Source organism: Sus scrofa, chromosome 13, assembly GCF_000003025.6.
Source record: "Sus scrofa isolate TJ Tabasco breed Duroc chromosome 13, Sscrofa11.1, whole genome shotgun sequence".
In the NCBI taxonomy this organism is placed as follows: Eukaryota; Metazoa; Chordata; class Mammalia; order Artiodactyla; family Suidae; genus Sus; species Sus scrofa.
Genome location: NC_010455.5, coordinates 77044122 through 77063089, shown reverse-complemented (window position 1 = coordinate 77063089; position 18968 = coordinate 77044122). Strand labels below are relative to the sequence as shown.

Here is an 18968-nt window from a genome sequence, read left to right as displayed (position 1 = left end):
AGATTTCACTCTTTATGGCTGAATAATATTCCATTGTAAATATTTCACATCTTTATTCATTCATCTGTTGATGAATACTTAGGTTATTTCCACATATTGGCTTTTTTTTTCTTTTGTCTTTTCTAGGGCTGCACCTGCGGCATGTGGAGGTTCCCAGGCTAGGGGTCTAAATGGAGCTGTAGCCGCTGGCCTATGCCAGAGCCATTGCAACACCAGATCCGAGCCGTGCCTGTGACCTACACCACAGCTCATGGCAACGCCGGATCCTTAACCCACTGAGTGAAGCCAGGGATCGAACCTGAAACCTCATGGTTCCTAGTCAGATTCGTTAACCACGAGCCAGGACAGGAACTCCCCACATATTGGATATTGCAAATAATGCCAGAGTGAATACAAGAGTGCATATATCTTTTCAAATTAGTGTTTCTCTTTCCTTTGAACAAATACCCAGAAGTGGAATTACTGGATCATACAGTTGTTCTGTTTTTAAATTTTTTGAGGAACCTCCATTGGTTCCACCAATTTACCTTTCCATCGAGAATGCACATGGACTCCCTTTTCTCCATATCCTTGTTATTTCTTGTCCTTATGACCAACACCACAGCTCACAGCAATGCCAGATCCTTAACCCACTAAGCAAGGCCAGAGACTGAACCCACGTCCTCATGGCTATTAGTTGGGTTCATTACCACTGAGCCATGGAGGGAACTCCCTATTTCTTGTCTTTTGATGATAGTCATTCTAACAAGTGTGAAGTGATATCTCACTCTAGTTTTGATTTGCATTTTCCTGATGATTAGTAGCACTGAATATCTTTTCATGTATCTGATGGCCACCTGTGTCTTTTTTGAAACATTGACAAATTAGTAAGGTTGAAAAGCTGTGTAACAAAGACTTCCATGTTATATTTGTGACAGAGATGTATGGGATTCATAGCTAATTGACTAACTCTATTTGGTTCTGAACAGCAGATAGATGCCAACCTAGGAAAGTTCTCTAATTAATATTTTACCTAAACCAGTATTGTTGTCTATGATTTACAGATAGACTGCTATAAAATGAACAGAAAACATAAAACAGGGAAGAGTAACTGCATACAGAATTACTGTGAAAGCTGCTACTAATGTAGTTGTGTTTACTCTTGAGGGAAAAATAAGACTAGAGTATAGATGTGACCATGATCTGAATGGCTATCAGGTGGAAGAAGCAGCTGATTTGTGTTGCACCAAAGCGTAGAACCAGAACTACAGGATAGAAATGCCCTTATAATGAAATTCTCCAATGTAAGTAAGAGTTACCTAAAATTAGCCCTATGAAGCAATATGTTGTTTGAAGTAGTGAGGTTTCTTCTCAGTACAATTATTTAGGCAGATGCTGATAGGATTCCTGTGTTAGGTGGGAGCTAAGACTAGCTGGTGTCTATAACTTCTCTACTGGCCCCAATCACTCAGATATTGAATGAAGTGCTCAGGGCAGAGGATGTCTTACTGATTCTTAGCACTAGTTCACAGAAGTTCATCTAAAAAATATGGCAGATTTTAGGCTAAAAATTATATATATGAAAATAAACACTAAGAATATCTTTTATCACAGTTCCATGTCCCCCTCTCAAGTTAGAGTCAACTTCAATGCATATTATTAACCAACCTTTCTTTGTTGCACATTAGCTTTTTGTTGTTATTTTTTGATTCTGAATATAAATTTGTCTTAATGTCTTATCGATCTAAATTTTATATTTATATACTACTCAAATATTTTATATTCTAATGGAAGTATTGTTACGCTTAAAATTATAAAACTTTCGTTTGTATTTATTTTTGTTTTATTTTCATTTTTAATTCTTTTTGACAAAATTTAAAAAATCTATAAATATTTTCAATGTTAAGCAATTTACCATTTTTAGTATCTGCTAACCTATTTGTCTCATACTACTAAAATGTTCCTGTATCCCAGTTTTCCACAGCTTAAATCTTATTCAGTGACCAGCACATTTATTGATTTCCACACTACTGATTCAGCGTTTTAGCTAATCAAGGTAGGGGCACCATCTAGTGGTGTTAGCATGTAACTGCTGGTTCTACATTAATTACAGTTGTTTTCATCCTCTAACATTTGGTCTACCACTTTCAGGTTTTCCTAAAAGAAATTAATCAAAAATTTAAACATATCGAATAAAATGTGAAAATTAATAAGAGTAAGAATAAATGTTTACTTCCAGTGAGATAAATGAAATTGGATAATTTTTCACCAAGGGATATCAGGTCAACTTGATAGACAATTTGAATCCTAAATTAGTTTCCTTTCTATTTCTTTCATCTATTGATTGGAAACTCGTAATTCATAACTATAGGTCATCAGGAGTGGAAGTACCTGTCTGGTGGTTCTTTCAGAGAGTTTTTGACAAGTGGATCAGAGGCAGACACAGACATTACAGAGAGGTTGCTCTTTGTAGGTGACTTGAATGCAGATGAACACACTCAATGCTGGAAGCCTGGCTCTGCTACTAGACAGGGAGTGGTGAATGGGCTCCTGATCCACTCTGGTTAATATGGCTCTGAAAAGTATGGCTTCAATGGTCTCCTGCAGAACTTGGACTTTAAACAAAACAAAAAAATCTAATAAAAATGATTTCTTTCTCCATCAAGAGGAAACATTCTCAAGGAGAAAGAGGCTGTCAGTGATGAACGCCTCCACCAGCTTAGTTGTTTTAGGAAAGATAAGCGCCCTGTCCTCAACAATTAAATTCCTGAAGTGATACATTCAGGTCGATTAAGACATTGAATAGATCATTAAGACACCATCTGATCCAGCCATAGAAATATCTTTACTGCTAGCACCAATGTCACAAAAATATATTTTCAACCTTATCACTTATTTTAAAACCTCATGTGAACACTTCTTTCCTCAAAAGTCAGCATATGCCAGTAAGGATAAGCAGAGTCTTATTCACCAGCAATTTCTTTGCATGATATGCAAAAAAGCAAACTCAAGGGCTATAATTTGCTGATATTTCCAATTTTCATTTTCATTCAATATCAAGAGGCTCATTTCTCAATTGCCAACTGTTCTCTGGAAATAAAGGAAAACAGGGAGTGACTTTAGGAATAATCTCTTATTTAGGTAGTGATGTCCTTTTTAGCTACATGTGTAGTTGGTGTCCTGTCTTTTTAGTCTAAAAACAATTGACAAAATAACAGAAGTCTTTTCCTGTAGCAGAGGTTTTCAGTGACAGATGGAAAGAAAAGTTGTCCAAGTTTTTCTTCATCATATGTGTGCCACATATAAATATTTGAGTTATACACTGTCAGCAGTTTCTTCCAACTGTAAAGTGACATAACTGAATAACTCTGGCATGCAAACAAAATATATTAGTTGTCCTATACTGTATGCTACTGAGATAATATAACATTCAATAGGGTCATATAATACATTAATTTTGCTTTCTCTGAGATATGTCATTAATTCTGAGGCTGATCTTTCAAAGTTTCTTGGAAATAATGTGATCTTACCTGTTTTTGCCACAAGTAGGGTAGAGAATGACACTTCTCTAATTTGGTTACTTTTATGCCTTTAGCAACAAAATTAATTAATTTCATACTAGAAAGCTTATTTTTATAGAAAAATTTACTCTGAAATAATGCAAAAGTTATAATGATGTCATTCCATTATTTGACCAAATTTCATAACAGAAAAGGCACTGGGGAGAATGGTCCAATAAAATTCTGTTTATAGATATTCAGTGTGATTTTTATTTGCACTTTTCTTTTTTGGATGGTAGTATGAGATAACAACAGCAGATACACTTATCTCAGTACATACAGATTCACATTGTGTTCTAAATTGGAGCCTTATTTAGTATTTATATGATGCTCTTTTGAGTTGCCCCATTATCATTATTTCATTTCAAATATTTTATTCTTTAATGACTACTTCTGAGTAATGGATTCATTATTGTGAATTGGAGTAAAGCAGCATAATACTAACATGAAGTATAAACTTAAAAAAATATAAATAATAATATGCAAATGCCATGAAAATATGTAAGCAGAGAAAATTGATCTTGTTTTGACCACTATAGTTTTTTTTTTGTTCAATGATTAACAGAATAGTATTTCTCAGAAAATGTGAATTATATGCAAAGAAAATTATATCATGGCTTTTCACTCTGAAATCATAAAAGCTCCTATGGGATCACTTGCTAGATAACCGCAGATCACTCAGGTCCAGGGATCATACTTCAATAAATACCAAACTATAAAGAATACAGAAGGAAATTTTATCTTTTATGATTCTGTTCTTTGATTAGTTCTAAGAACAAATTCCAATGAAAGGTTCCTCTGTAGAGAGCACTTTATGAATTGGTAGCAGGTTGGACTAAATTATCCCTAAGATTTTTTTCTAACTCTCGAGATTCTAAATTATCCCATTAATATGCCCTGAGTTTACAGAACAGTCAACAATCAGAACCCATTAATTCCCTTTGGGATTGAAATGCCTGAGCATCCTAGGCAGAGGAAGGAGTGTAGAATACTTAAGCATGAATAACTTCATTTATTCATCAATAAATATTTACTGTGTATCTATATTATGTGCCAGGCACTGTTCTACATATTGGAAATGCAACGGTGAAAAATACACATGAAATCTCTCTTCTCATGGAGTTTATATTATAGAGAAGGAGAGGGACAAGAAACAAAAATTTAAATATCAGATGATATAAGAGCTAAGAAGGAATATAAAGCAGAACAAAGGAAAAGAAGTGTACAGGGAGGGGATAGAGGGTGAAGAAGGCAGAGGGTGACCAGGGAAGCTCTCACTAAGAAGGGAATATGTGAGCATCTATCTGGATGAAGTTATGGAGTGAGTCATAGGGAAATCTGTAGGAAGAGCACTGCAGGCAGAGGAAAAAGTAGGAACAAAGCACCTGAGACACCTGTTCCAGGAACAGTGAGGAGGCAGGCCACTGTGGCTGAAGCAGAGTAAGCAAGAGGCAGGGTGGAGGAAGGTAAGATCAGAGAGTAGGGGTTGTGAAGTTGTGTGTGGGAAGGGTTATGGCAAGAACTTTGGCTTTTATTCTGAATGAGATGGGAACAGAGGGTCTGAGCAGAGGAGTAACATGATGTGACTTACATTTTCAAAGGATAATTCTTCTTTGTGGAGACTAGACTATAGGGCAAGGAAGGTATAAGCAGGGAGACCAATTAGAAGTAATGCATGTGAGAAAGCAGGGGGTGACTGGCTGAGCCAGGGTGACTATTGGATGTGAGGTCATTTACGTCAGTGTTGTGGCTAATAGGCAAAAATAACTTCTGAGATCGTCTTAGATGCCAGTGACATGTCTATTATAAAGTTTTATGTCAGGAGTTCCTGTTGTGGCTCAGAGGTAGTAAACCCAACTAGCATGCATGAGGATGCAGATTCGATTACTGGCCTTGCTCAATGGGTTAAGGATCTGGCGTTGCTGTAAGCTGTGGTGTAGGTCACAGACACGGCTCAGATCTGTGTTGCTATGGCTGTGGTGTAGGCTAGCAGCTGCAGCTCTCGTTTGACCCCTAGCCTGGGAACTACCATGTGCTGTGGGTGCAGCCCTAAAAAAAAAAAGAAAAAAAGCTAAGTTTTATGACAGAAGAGAATCAATGTAAAAGCAAGGAATGAAGTTCCTACAGGAGAAAAGTATGATAGTATTCCATAACTCAACAGAACCCAACAGATCCACAGCCAACAAAAAGTACCATAAGAATGAGAGGGTCTTCCTCAGAGGAGACAGCACTATTTACTGAGTCAGAGGCAGGCGTCACCTCACCTGGGGGTGAATGTGAGGTGGTGCCCTGAGGTTCGTCTTTGAAGTTCTTCCAAAGACCATCTGGAAGCTAGGGCAGAGAATGCCTGGTGTGGCTGCAGTGCGAGCTGCAGGCCTGGGTGCTCTCACTCACCCTTTGTGCCCTGCCTACGACTGATCAAATGAGGTAGTTCATGAGTAACAGGAATGAGAACACCTCACAAAGTAGGAGACTGTGATTTTGTTATTTTAAATTCTTACATGATTTGCTTTCTGATCATACACAATCTATTATTATTATTTCGGTTCTAACTTTGAGATACTACAGACATCTTTTTTTTGGAAAAGGCTTTTGAAAATTCTTTTTCAGTAATATTTTCCAATGCTAAAGATCAACTGGTATTAATACTAATGACACGGCAAAGGGTATATATCTCATAAGACCAAAGAGAATGAGTCGATCACTTAAATTTTGTATATAAGAGACCGCTTAAGCACTGGGTACATATAAGAAGGGAAATAGTTATAAATAATTCAATTTTACTATACCTTTCTTCCTCTTTAAATAATCATTATAGCCCATACTACATTTTGCATAAAGATCTGAAAGCCGGGATACTAGATAGTGACAAAAAGGAGACCTACAGTTATTTTAAGACATAAAGGACTCAGCCTACCGTGGTGATGTAGCGGGAGTGGAATTCTGGAGCATCTTTCAGGAACGTGAGGCCAGGATGTGTATCAACCACATCCTGAAAAAGAATAAAACCAAAACCAAATCAACAAGCACACCCACACATAAAAATACCCACCAAAATGCCTACAGAACTTTTTTTTCCTCCGGTAGAATAATTGCCAGTTGAGCAAACTTGCTGTTTTAGAATTTATTTAATCTACTTACAATTTAATTAGTACTGTATTAAAATATTTCACAAGCATACTCAAATGGGCTTTTTGATATGCATAGTATACGTCAATAAAACCTGAAATTTCAGTTTAGCTATATTTGGTGATTTGTGAATCAAATGTCTCACAAGTACATACTGCAATTTTAACATGCATGTCAGTGCAGTTCATCCCACAGCTCTTGGTAGGGGTTGCTAAGTGAAATTTACACAGAAAGGATGATAGACACAAGCCAACCAGAATGATCCTTTCATAATCTACACACGCGGGAAATTTTTGGAAAAAAATAGCCATGTAGCCAAACAGTTTTAAATCTCTGTTAAGTTTGTGAGCCAGCTACATTCATCAAAATAACTGTGTTGATAAATCTGTTTTCCAATTTAGGATTTTATTTTAAAACCTGAGATCTTCTTCTCATGAAACACTAATAAAATATTAAAACTATGAAACACTGTATTTATTTTCTAATTGGGTTTTTAAAGCACTTTGAATGAGCCTGGAGAACTTAGTTGAGATAATCACTGTTAATTTAATAACCAGAAGCAACAGTGATGCCAACATAGATACAATCTATTAACTGGCTAGGCATGAATGGACAGACATCAGTCATATTCCTTTTTGTTTTGTCAGAGAAGTTAGCTACACACACCTACCAACACAGTCTAAGGTTAATGGACCTTACCATTAACTTAAAATTTTTCTTTTTATACTTTCTTTTCCTTCCTTTCTTCCTTCCTTCCTTCCTCCTTCCCTCCCTCCCTCCTTCCTTCCTTCCTTTCCTTCTTTCCTTTCTTCTATCCATCCATCCATCCAACCATCCAACCATTCTTTTTTGGCCACCCCAACAGCATACGGAAGTTCCTAGGTCAGGGATCAAATCAGAGCTGGAGCTGCAACCTATGCCACAGCTGAAGCAATGCTGGATCCTTAGCCCACTTTGCTACAGCAGGAACTCCTATTTTTATATTTTTTCGGCTGTTCCCACGGTATGAGTAAGTTCCCTGGCCAGGGACTGAAACTGAGCCACAGCAGTGACCTGATCCATAGCAGTGACAATGCTGGATCCTTAATCTGGGAATTCCCTTTTTTATATTTTTATTTGGAAATAATTTTATACCTACAGAAAAGCTGCAAAAATATTATAGAGAGATTTCCTATGTCCTTCTCCCAACTTCCCATAATGGTAACAACTTACAAACCATAGTACAATTATCTAAACTAGGAAATGAACATTGATATAGTACTAAACTATAGTTCTTATTCAAATTTCACCAGCTTTTCCCCTAATGTCTTTTTTTGTAACGGGATCCTAACTGCATTTAGTTCTTGTGTTTCAATGATCTCTCTCCATCTGTAGCAGTTCCTCAGTCTTTCCTTATATTTCATGATTTTGACATTTGAGTGAGTTCTGATGGTTATTCCATAGAATGTCTCTCAGTGTTGCTTTGTCTGACATTTTCTCATGATTAAAATTACACTCTTAGGAGTTCCCGTCGTGGCTCAGCAGTTAACGAATCCAACTAGGAACCATGAGGTTGCGGGTTCGATCCCTGGCCTTTCTCAGTGGGTTAAGGATCCAGCATTGCCGTGAGCTGTGGTGTAGGTCGCAGATGCGGCTCGGAGCCCTTGTTGCTGTGGCTCTGGCGTAGGCCAGTGGCTACAGCTCCGATTCGACCCCTAGCCTGGAAACCTCCATATGCCACAGCAGCAACCCAAGAAATGGCAAAAAGACAAAAAAAAAAAAAAAAAATTACACACTTTTAGTGGGTATACTACAGAAGTGATGACAACTTTTTCAGTCATATAAGGAGTATGTGATGTTGACATACCTTACAGCTTGTGGTGTTTATTTTTGAACACATTTGGTTGCAGTGGTATCTGCTGGGTTTACCACCATTAAGCTATTATTTTCCCTTAATAACTGATAAATATCCTAAGGGAGATACTTTGATACTCTGCCAACATCCTGTTTCTCTGCAAACCTTTGCCCACTGATTTTTAGCAGCCATTGATGGAACTTGACTGTGGCATTTATATAGTGGTGTTTACCTAACAGTGACTTGTTTTCTCCTCTTCCTTTTATATTTATTAAGTGAACTTCTATAAGGAAGATATGTCCTTTCTTTCCCATGTATTTATTTGTTCAATTTACATCAGTATAGACCCATGGGTATTTAATTTTGTTCTGCTGGGTACAATCCAATAATATCATTGTATTGGATTATATTGTTGTACCAATAGTATCATAAAATACTAATATTATTTTATTGCTCAAATTGAGCTATCTTTGGTCATTGGGAACTCTACCAGGTTGGCTCCTGTGTCCTCTTGACATGCCCCATCCTTCTGAGAACACTTCCATATTTTCTGGTATCATAAAATGGTCCAGGATCATCTTATATTTTCCATATTCTAGTCCTAGAATCAACCTTTTCTTCATGCATCTCTTGTTCTCTTTTATTGGAGAATGGTATTTAGAAAACAAATCTGGGGGCTAGGGTGTCATTGCTACTGGACCATCTTAGCAGGCAGAACTAGGAATATGTGTGTGTGTATATCTATATGTCTATATATCTATACCAGTCCATGTAATATATATATATATATATACACACACACTTATATTTCTTTCTATATCTATTAAAACCATACACTCATACAGACAACTGATTTCAATTCAATATCACAAGGTTCATTCTTGCCTTCCCTCTTTCCTTTGTAACTTGGCCAGAACTGCCAAGCCTTTCTTCATTGAGAAAGGAATTCACTAACTAGACTACAGTATTTGTGTACATTACCTTTTGTCTTTGGTCTTAGAGTATCCAGTTAAAATATTGTTTTCTAAGGTTGTTTATGTTAGCTCTTCCTTTATCTTCTTTAATGTGGTTATATTATCCATTTGTAATACAGTTCAGTTCACTTACTACTACTTATATTCTATTTTGGGTTTCTTTCCTAGAGGTCTTGGTTGATTTTAACTCACTATTTCTTGGAGGGAGAGGATGCAAAACATTACTATGGTTCAAAGAGTCAAATCTAATGTAGAACGTAATAATATCATCTTCCCATCTATACATAAGACATACCTTTCCATTTATACAAATATTTAATTACTCTGAGCAATGTTTTACTGTTTCTAGTAACACAAGTCTTGCATATCTTTTATCAGCGTCATCTCTAAGTACTTAATATTCTGGGGTAGTATTCTAAATGGTATTTAAAAGATTTCAATTTCTAATTGTCTATGGCTAGTGTATAAAAAGAAGATTGAGTTTCATATATTGATTGTGTAGCTGTAACCTTGCTAAACTCACTTATTAAATACAGCTTTATCAGTATCCCACAAATTTTGATATGCTGTGTTTTCATTTCCATTTATTTCAAAATACTTAACTAATTTTCCTATTGTTTTCTTCTTCCCTGACCTATGGATTATTTAGAAATGTTATTTAGTTATCAAACATTTAGGAATTTTTCAGAGATCCGTTACTATTTCTAGTTTAATTCCATTATGGTCATAGAACATATTTTATTAGCTGAATATTTAAAATTTGTCAAGATTCATTCTATGACCCAGAATATTATATATCTTTGTAAATATTCTGTGTACATGTTAAAGGAATGTGTAGTCTGCTGTCATTGGGTGACATGTAATATAAATGTCAATTAGGTCAGGTTCACTGCTAGTCTTGTTCAAGTGTTCTATTGATTTTTTCTCTACTTATTTTATTCATTATTGAGAGCAGCATATGGAAATCTATAACCATAATTGTTGACCTATCCTTGCAGTTCTATCAGATTTTGCTTCATGCATTTTTTGTTAAAATTTTTTATTTTTTTTTAATGGCTGCACCTGTGGCATTATGGAAGTTACTGGGGCCTGGGACTTAATCTGAGCCTCAGCTGCAACCTAGGCAGCAGGTGTGGCAACAACAGATCCTTTAACCCACTGTGCTGGGCTGGGGATCAAATAGTCAGATTCTTAATCCACTGTGCTGCATTAGGAACTCTGCTTCATGTATTTTGAAGATATTATTAGGTACATAAACATTTAGAACTGTTATATCTTTTTGATAAATTAATTGCTTTATCATTCTCTAGCAATATGATTTTCTCTGAAAACTACTTTGTCTAACATTAACATTGCCACCAAGGCTTTTCTTTCTTTTTTGTGGCAAAAGACCCTACACAACACAAAATTCATCCTCCCAACAATTTCCAAGTGTACAGTACAATACTGACAACCACCTGCACATTGTTCTGGAACAGATTCCCAGATCTCCCATTCTCAATCTTGCATGACTGAAACTCTACACTCATCAGGCAACAACTCTTTACCTCACCCTGCCTCCAGCCCCTGGCAACCACCATTCTTCTTTCTATCTATATGAATTTGATCACTTTAGATACTTAATATAAGTGGAGTCATGCAGTATATATCTCTCTGTGACTGGCTTATTTCCTAGCATAATGTTCTTAAGGTTTATCTATGTTATTGCATGTGACAGAATTTCCCTTTCAAAAAAGGCGGACAAATGCAGAAAAAGCATTTGACAAAATTCAACATATATTCATGATAAAAACTCTTACCAAAGTTGGTACAGAGGGAACATATCTCAATACAATAAAAGCTATTTATCACAAATCCCCAAGCCAATACAATATTCAGTGGAGAACAGGTGAAAGCCTTCTCACTAAAATCTGGAACAAGATAAGAATTCCCACTCTCACTGTTGCTATTCAACATAGTATTGGAAATCTTAGTGACATCAATCAGACAAGAAAAATAAATGAAAGGTATCCAAATTAGAAGGGAAGAGGTAAAACTGTCGCTACATATGGATGTATGATACCATATATAGAAAACCCAAAAGGTTCCACACAAAAACTACTCCATCTGATATATGAATTCAGCAAAGTAGCAGGATACAAGATTAACATTAGAAATTGGTTGCATTTCTGTTTTTTTGTTTTTTTTTTTTTTCCGGTCTTTTTGCCTTTTCTTGAGCCACTCCTGCGGCATATGGAGGTTCCCAGGCTAGGGATCCAATCAGAGCTATTGCTCTCGGCAATGCCGGATCCTTAACCCACTGATCAAGACCAGGGATCGAACCTGCAACCTCATGGTTCCTAGTTGGATTCGTTAACCACTGCGCCACGACAGGAACTCCTGGTTGCATTTCTGTATGCTAACAATGAAATATCAGGAAAGGAATATAAAAAGACATTATCTTTTAAAATTGCATCCAAAAAACAAAAACAACAAAACCCCAACACAGTGAATAAACCTGACCCAGGAGGTGGAAGACTTATACACTGAGAACTACAAAACATTAATAAAAGACGTTAAAGAGGATTCAAAGAAATGGAAAAATATCCTATGCTCCTGGATTGGAAGAATTAATGTTGTTAAAATGGCCATACTACCCAAAAGACCCAGAATTGCCAAAGCAATCCTTAGGGAAAAAAACAAATCAGGAGGCATAACCCTCCCAGAGTTCAGACAATACTACAAAGCTACAGTAATCAAAACAGTGTGGTATTGATACAAAAACAGACATATGGATCAATGGAATAGAATAGAGAGCCTAGAAATAAACCCAGACAATGATGGTCAATCAATCTTTTACAAAGGAGGCAAGAATATAAAATGAGGAAAAGACAATATAAAATGGGGAAAACAGTCTCTTCAGCAAGTGGTGCTGGGAAAACTGAACAGCCACATATAAATCAGTGAAACTAGAACACATCCTCTCAAGCTATGCACAAAAATAAACTCAAAATGGCTTAAAGACTTAAACATAAGACATAACACCATAAAACTCCTAGGAGAGAACATAGGTAGGACATTCTCTGACATAAACTCCCAAGGCAATAGAAAGAAAGGCAAAAATAAACAAACGGGACCTAATCAAAGTCACAAGCTTTTGCAGAGCAAAGGAAACCATAAACAAGATGAAAAGACAACCTATGGAAAGGGAGAAAATAGTTGCAAATGGTGCAGCCAATAAGGGCTTAATCTCCAAGATATATAAATAACTCACACAACTCAACAATGAAAAGACAACTCAATCAAAAAACGGGCAGAAGATCTAAATAGACATTTCTCCAAAGAAAACATACAGATGGCCAGTAGGCACATGAAAAAATGCTCAACATCACTAATTACTGGAGAAATGCAAATCAAAATTAGAATGAGGTACCTCACACTGGTCAGAATGGCCATCATTAGTAAGTTTATAAATAACAAATGCTGGAGAGGGTGTGGAGAAAAGGGAATCCTCCTACACTGTTGGTGGGAATGTAAACTGGTACAAACACTATGGAAAACTGTATGGAGGTTCCTCAGAAAACTAAATAGAGAACCATCATATGATCCAGCAATCCCACCCCTGGGCATATATTCAGACAAAACTTTCACTCAAAAAGATACATGTACCCCCAAATTCACTGGAGCACTAATCACAATAGCTGAGACATGGAAACAGCCTAAATGTCCACTGACAGATGAATGGATTAAGAAGATGTATACAGGAGTTCCTGCTGTGGTGCAAAGGGATTGGCAGCATCTTGGGATGTTGGGCCACGGGTTCCATCCCCAGACCAGCATAGAGGGTTAAGGACCCGGAGGCATTGCTGCAGCTGTGGCTTAGGTCGAAACTGTGGCGCAGATCTGATCCCTGGCCTGGAAACTCCATGTGCTACAGGGTAGCCAAAAAGGAAAACAAACAAAAAAAGATGTGGTACATACATACAATGGAATACTACCCAGACATAAAAAAGAAAAAAATAAGGCCATTTTCAGAAACATGGATGCAACTAGAGTTCTCATACTAAGTGAAGTATGTCAGAAAGACAAATACCATATGATATCACTTATACATGGAATCTAAAATATGGCACAAAGGAACCTGCCCATGAAACAGAAACAGGTTCACGAACATAGAGAACAGCATTATGGTTGCTGGGCTGGGGAAGGGGCTGGGAAGGGAGTAGGATAGACCAAGAGTTTGCGGTTAGTAGATGCAAACTATTACATTTAAGCAATGAGGTCCTACTGTATAGCACAAGGAACTATATCTAGTCTCCTGGGATAATCATGATGGAAAAGAACATAAAATAGTGTGTGTGTGTGTATATATATATATATGTATACACACACACTCACATATATATATATAGCTGAGTCACTTTGTTATACAGCAGAAATTGGCATAACACTATAAATCAACTATACTTTAATTAAAAAAAAAAGGTGAACAGTATTTCAGGGTATGTATATACCACATTTTCTTTATCCATTCCTCCATTGATGGGCATTCAGGTTACTTTCACCTCTTGGCTATTGTGAACAATGCTGCTACCAACATGGACATACAAGCCTCTCTTTGAAATTTTGTTTACAATTCTTTTGGATGTATATCCAGGAGTAGTATTGTTGATCATATGGTGGTTCTATTTTTAATTTTTTGAGGGAACTCCAAACTATTTTCCATAGTGGTTATACCATTACATTCCTACCAGTATTCCAATTTTTCCATATCCTCACCAATACTTTTAGGAAAAAAATAGTAGCCATTCTAATGGGTGTGATGTATCTCATTATGGTTTTGACTTGCATTCTCCTGCTTATTTAACGATGTGTAACATCTTTTCATAAGCTTGTCATACATTTTCTCTTCTTTAGAGAAATGTTTATTCAAGTCTTTTGCCCATTTTATTTTTTTCTAGCTGTACAAGCAGCATATGGAAGTTCCTGGGCTAGAGGTCAAATTGGAGCTATAGCTGCTAGCCTAGCCACAGCCACAGCAACGTGGGATCTGAGCTGCATCTGTGACCTCTACTGCAGCTCGCAGCAATGCCAGTTCTTTATCCCACTGAGCAAGGCCGGGTATTGAACCCACATCCTCATGGATACTATTTGGGTTCATTTCCCCTGAGCCACAACGGGAACTCCTCATTTGCCCATTTTAAGGTAAGGTTTTTTTGTTTGTTGTTGTTGTTGTTATTGAGTCACAGGAGTTATATAGTCTAGATAATAACTCCTTATTAGATATATTTGCAAATATTTTTTCCATTCTGTAGGTTGCCTTTCACTGTGCTGTTTCTTTGCTGTCAAGTTTTAAAGTTTATATCAAACTATATCAGTCCCATTTGTCTCTTTTTGTTTTTGGTGTCATAACCATAAAATCACTGCCAAATCTAATACCATGAAGCTTCCCCTCTGTTTTCTTCTTGGAGTTTTATAGCTCTAGATCTTATGCTTGGGTCTTTTAATCCATTTTGGGTTAATTTTTATATATGGTATAAGATATGGTTTAACTTCTTTGCTTTGCATGTGGATATTCAGTTTCCCAACACCATTTATTGGAGACTATCCTTTCCCCACTGTATATTCTTGGCAGCCATGCAGAAGATCATTTGACCATATAAGCAAGAGTGTATTTCTGGGTTCTTCATTCTGTTCCACTGATCTATATGTCTGCATGTATGCCAGTACTATATTGTTTTTCTTTTTAAATTTTATTATTTTTTACAGCCATGCCTGTGGCATATAGAAGTTCCTGGGCTAGGGATTAAATCAGAGCTGCAGCTGTTGTCCTATGCCACAGCTACAGCAATACTGGATCTGAGCTGCATCTGCAACCTATGCTGTGGCCTGAGGCAACGCTGGATCCTTAATCCATTGAGAGAGGCAGGGATCAAACACACATCCTCACAGATACTAATTGGGTTCTTAACCTACTGAGCCACAAGAACTCCTCTTTCTTCTTTGAAGCGAAGTATACAGTTGATTTACAATGTCATGTTAGTTTCAGGTGGACAGCAAAGTGATTCATATCAGATTCTTTTCTCTTATAGGTTATTATAAAATATTGAGTAGAATTCCTTCTGCTGTAAGCAGGTCCTTGTTAAGTACCATACTGTTTTGATTGCTGTGGCTTTATAATATGTTTTGAAGTGAAAAAGTGTGAGGCTTCCATGTGTTTTTTTTTTTTTTTTTTTTTTTTTTTGGTCTTTTTATGGCTACACCCATGGCATATGGAAGTTCCCAGGCTAGTGGTCCAACCAGAGCCACAGCTGCTGGCCTACACCATAGCCACAGCAATATGGAATCTGAGCCATGTCTGTGATCTACACCATAGCTCATAGCAACACTGGATCCTTAACCCACTGAGTGAGACCAGGGATTGAACCCACATCCTCATGGATACTAGCTGGGTTCGTTACTGCTGAGCCACAATGGGAATGCCAGGCTTCCATCTTTGTCTTCCTTTCTCAGGACTGTTTTGGCTATTCCAAGTCCTTTGACATTCCATAAGAATTTTACGATTGTTTTTTCTATTTCTGCAAAAAATACCATTGCTATTTTTAAACAACTTTAATGAGGTACAGTTGATATATAAAAATTGCACATATTTAATATACACAACTTGATAAGTTTAGATGTATGCATACGCCTAGGAAACCATCACCTCACTCAAGGTAACAGACAGATACAACATCTCTACCAGCTTCCCTGTGTGTCTTCATTTTTGTTTCTTTTGTTTATTTCTTGGTAAGAATACTCAACATGAGATCTACCTTCTAACAAAATTTGATGTGTGCAATACAGTATTGTTAATGATAGGCACTAATATGTACACCAGATTTCTAGAACTTGTCTTGCATAACTGAAAATTTATATGCACTGAACAACATTTCCATTATTCCACTTATATGAGGTATCTCAAATAGTCAAACTCATAGAAGCAGAGAAGAAATGGTAGTTGCTAGGGGCTGGGAACCACTGGAATTTTAATAGAGACTTCACTGATCTATAAATTGCTGTGGCTAGTATGGACATTTAAAAATAGTAAGTTTTGGAGCTTCCTTTGTGGCTTAGATTAAGGGTTAGGGCTCAGGTGTTGCCTCAAGCTGTGGTGTAGGTCACAGATGCTGCTTGGATCTGGTGTTGCTGTGGCTGTGGGGTGGGCCAGCAGCTGCAGCTCTGATTTGACCCCTAGCCTAGGAACTTTTCTATGCTGCAGGTGCAGCTGTAAAAAATTTAAAAAAAAAGAAGTCTTTTGGGAGTTCCCATCGTGGCGCAGTGGTTAATGAATCCGACTAGGAACCATGAGGTTGCGGGTTCGGTCCCTGCCCTTGCTCAGTGGGTTAAGGATCCGGCGTTGCCGTTAGCTGTGGTATAGGTCGCAGACACGGCTTAGATCCTGTGTTGCTGTGGCTCTGGCTTAGGCTGGGGGCTACAGCTCCGATTCGACCCCTAGCCTGGGAACCACCATATGCCGTGGGAGCGGCCCAAAGAAATAGCAAAAAAAAAAAAAAAAAAAAAGTCTTTCAATCCATGAACACAAAATGTCTTTCCACTTATTTCTAAGAGCTTGCTTTTTTTGTTTTAACAGGGAAAAATTAAGCAGAAGTTTAATAATGTACATACATGGGAGAGACCTAGGAAAACTGAGTAACCAACCAAAATAGCCAAAGCCCTCACCTTAACTATGACTTTCAAAGACAGAAGTGAATGTTGAGTGTAGGGGTTTGGGACTTCAAAGGAGAGGAAGGTGATTCACATGAAGATGGAAAAACAAATATTTGGTAAACACATATTTACTGGGTCACACAGAGACAATGAGATACAGACAGAGTGGACTCTGATCTCTAGGCCCTGCCCAGTTTTCCCCACCATACTCAGCCCATAGTTTTTGCAGACATCTCTGGTGATATCTCTGTTCTGGGAGGCCCTCTGTTTAATTTCTTTTAGGTAGTTAGGGAGAAGGTCAATGTTTTTTCCTAAGTCTTTTGGGCTCTGATTTTTTATAACTTGAAATAATCTGCATGCCAAAGAGATATTCTGGGGTGGAAAATTTTGCTCCCCTACATGGGCTTCAGTGAGGAAGCCAAAATATGAATTGGCTACCTCACAAAAATAATTCCCACGGACTTTGCAGGTGGAGGTCAAAGGCAGCTGAGATCTGCTGGCCTGCAGCAGAGCTGAGGGCTATTGTAGTGAGGGGATTGCTGGGGGTCTCACCCTTACTCCCTTGTAGATAGTGCCCGGGATGTTTGGTAATTAGCAATGTAAAGGATTAGAGTTAAAGTGAAGCTTGCTTTAAGCGGCTCTCTGGCTACTCCTGTTTTTACAGCCACCTTTGACTGAGTTCAGAGCCCTTGAAGTGTCTTCAACCCTTACACTCCCCCACCCCTTCCCACCTCCTCCCACCCCCTGTGAAATCTCTGCTGGGTTCCGCTTTCTTTCTAGAGACCCAGGAAGATAGAGGTCTGGGTATACAAGTGAGACCCTCCAAACACTGCATGTGAATGGAAAAGAGAAGGTGTCAAAGGGCTAAGCCCTGGGAGTTCCAACATTTAGAAGTCAGGAGAGTGAGGAAGGACCTTTCTGCTTTTTCCAAAGTACTTGCTTCTTGAGAATAAGTTCTTAGTGGTAACATTTCTGGTGAAAGGGTGGGAACAATATGGCTGTAAATGAATGTATGAGTTAATTTCTGGTCAACTTCATCTCATTGGATATTAGTATTCAACATTTTTGGGGTTCTTTTAGAATATGTAAATTGTCATCTTCAAGACTGCTTTCGTTTACATTTCTTTGATTTCCAGTAAGAGTAAATATTTTCCCACTGTTTGTTTACTTAACTATATTTCCCTTATGGGAATGGTCCTGTTTTTTTAAACCTATTTATCTTTTGGAATCTTGACATTTATTTTAAAAGTTTGATTTTTTTTCATTTAATTTTTTTATTGACGTATAGTTGATTTACAATATTATGGTAGTTTCAAGAGTACGGCATAGTGATTCAGTATTTTTGCAGATTATACTCCATTTTAGGTTATCATAAGATAATGGTTATAATTCCCCGTGCTATACAGTATACTCTTGTTACTTTTTTTCTTTTTGGCTGTGCCCGTGGCATGAATAAGCTCCTGGACCAGGGACTGAATCCATGCCACTGGAGTGGCCCAAGCTCCTGCACTTCAAGGTTGGATCCTTAACCCACCGCACCACCAGGGAATGCCTCTTGTTGTTTAGTTTATACATATATATTAACATAGAATATATATATATATATATTTATTTATTTATATATACTTTTTCATATTCTTTTCCCATACAGGTTATTACAAGATATTGAATATAGTTCCCTGTGCTACATGGGAGGTCCTTGCTTACCTGTTTTATATTGTGTATCTGTCAATTTCAAACTCCTAATTTACCACCCCAACCCTGACTCCTTTCACCTTTGGTAACCATAAATTTGCTTCCTAC

General features: G+C 37.4%; 1 protein-coding gene across 5 annotated transcripts in view; it reads right to left on the bottom strand.

Annotated features, from left to right (window-relative positions):
- Positions 1–18968, bottom strand: part of PPP2R3A (protein phosphatase 2 regulatory subunit B''alpha) — a 203204-nt gene that overhangs the window by 85432 nt on the left and 98804 nt on the right. For all 5 annotated transcript variants that reach the window (XM_021069482.1, XM_021069485.1, XM_021069483.1 and 2 more), the window contains one exon: positions 6457–6531. In XM_021069482.1, coding sequence (XP_020925141.1) covers positions 6457–6531 — 75 coding nt within the window. The remainder of the gene's footprint in view (positions 1–6456; positions 6532–18968) is intronic.